General features: G+C 50.8%; 1 protein-coding gene across 1 annotated transcript in view; it reads left to right on the top strand.

The window, feature by feature from the left end:
• LOC102773379 (voltage-dependent calcium channel subunit alpha-2/delta-2-like) overlaps positions 1-317 on the top strand; it is a 4,462-nt gene that overhangs the window by 753 nt on the left and 3,392 nt on the right. The window contains exon 3 of the mRNA XM_006770612.2: positions 22-117. Within this exon, the coding sequence (XP_006770675.1) occupies positions 22-117 (96 nt within the window). The remainder of the gene's footprint in view (positions 1-21; positions 118-317) is intronic.

The raw sequence follows: 317 nt of genomic DNA, 5'->3' as shown, positions 1-317 counted from the left end.
ACCCCCTCGCTGTCCCTGCAGTTCAACGAGAAGGCGCAGCCCGTGTCCTGCTTCACGCACCTGGTGCAGGCCAACGTGCGCAACAAGAAGCTGTTCAAGGAGGCCGTGCAGGGCATGGTGGCCAAGGGCACCACGGGTTGTCTTTTGCTCTTGGCATTTTAATTATGATGTGTCTTGGTGTGGTCCTCTTTGGATTCCTTTTGGTTGGGGTTCTCTGCGCTTCCTGGACTTGTAAGTCTATTTCTTTCACCAGGTGGGGGAAGTTTTCTGTCATTATTTCTTCAAATAGGTTTTCAATATCTTGACGTCTCTCTTCT

Source organism: Myotis davidii, unplaced genomic scaffold, assembly GCF_000327345.1.
Source record: "Myotis davidii unplaced genomic scaffold, ASM32734v1 scaffold663, whole genome shotgun sequence".
NCBI classification, from domain to species: domain Eukaryota; kingdom Metazoa; phylum Chordata; class Mammalia; order Chiroptera; family Vespertilionidae; genus Myotis; species Myotis davidii.
The sequence above is the reverse complement of the archived record's forward strand: the minus strand, read 5'-3'. Positions and strand labels throughout refer to the sequence as shown.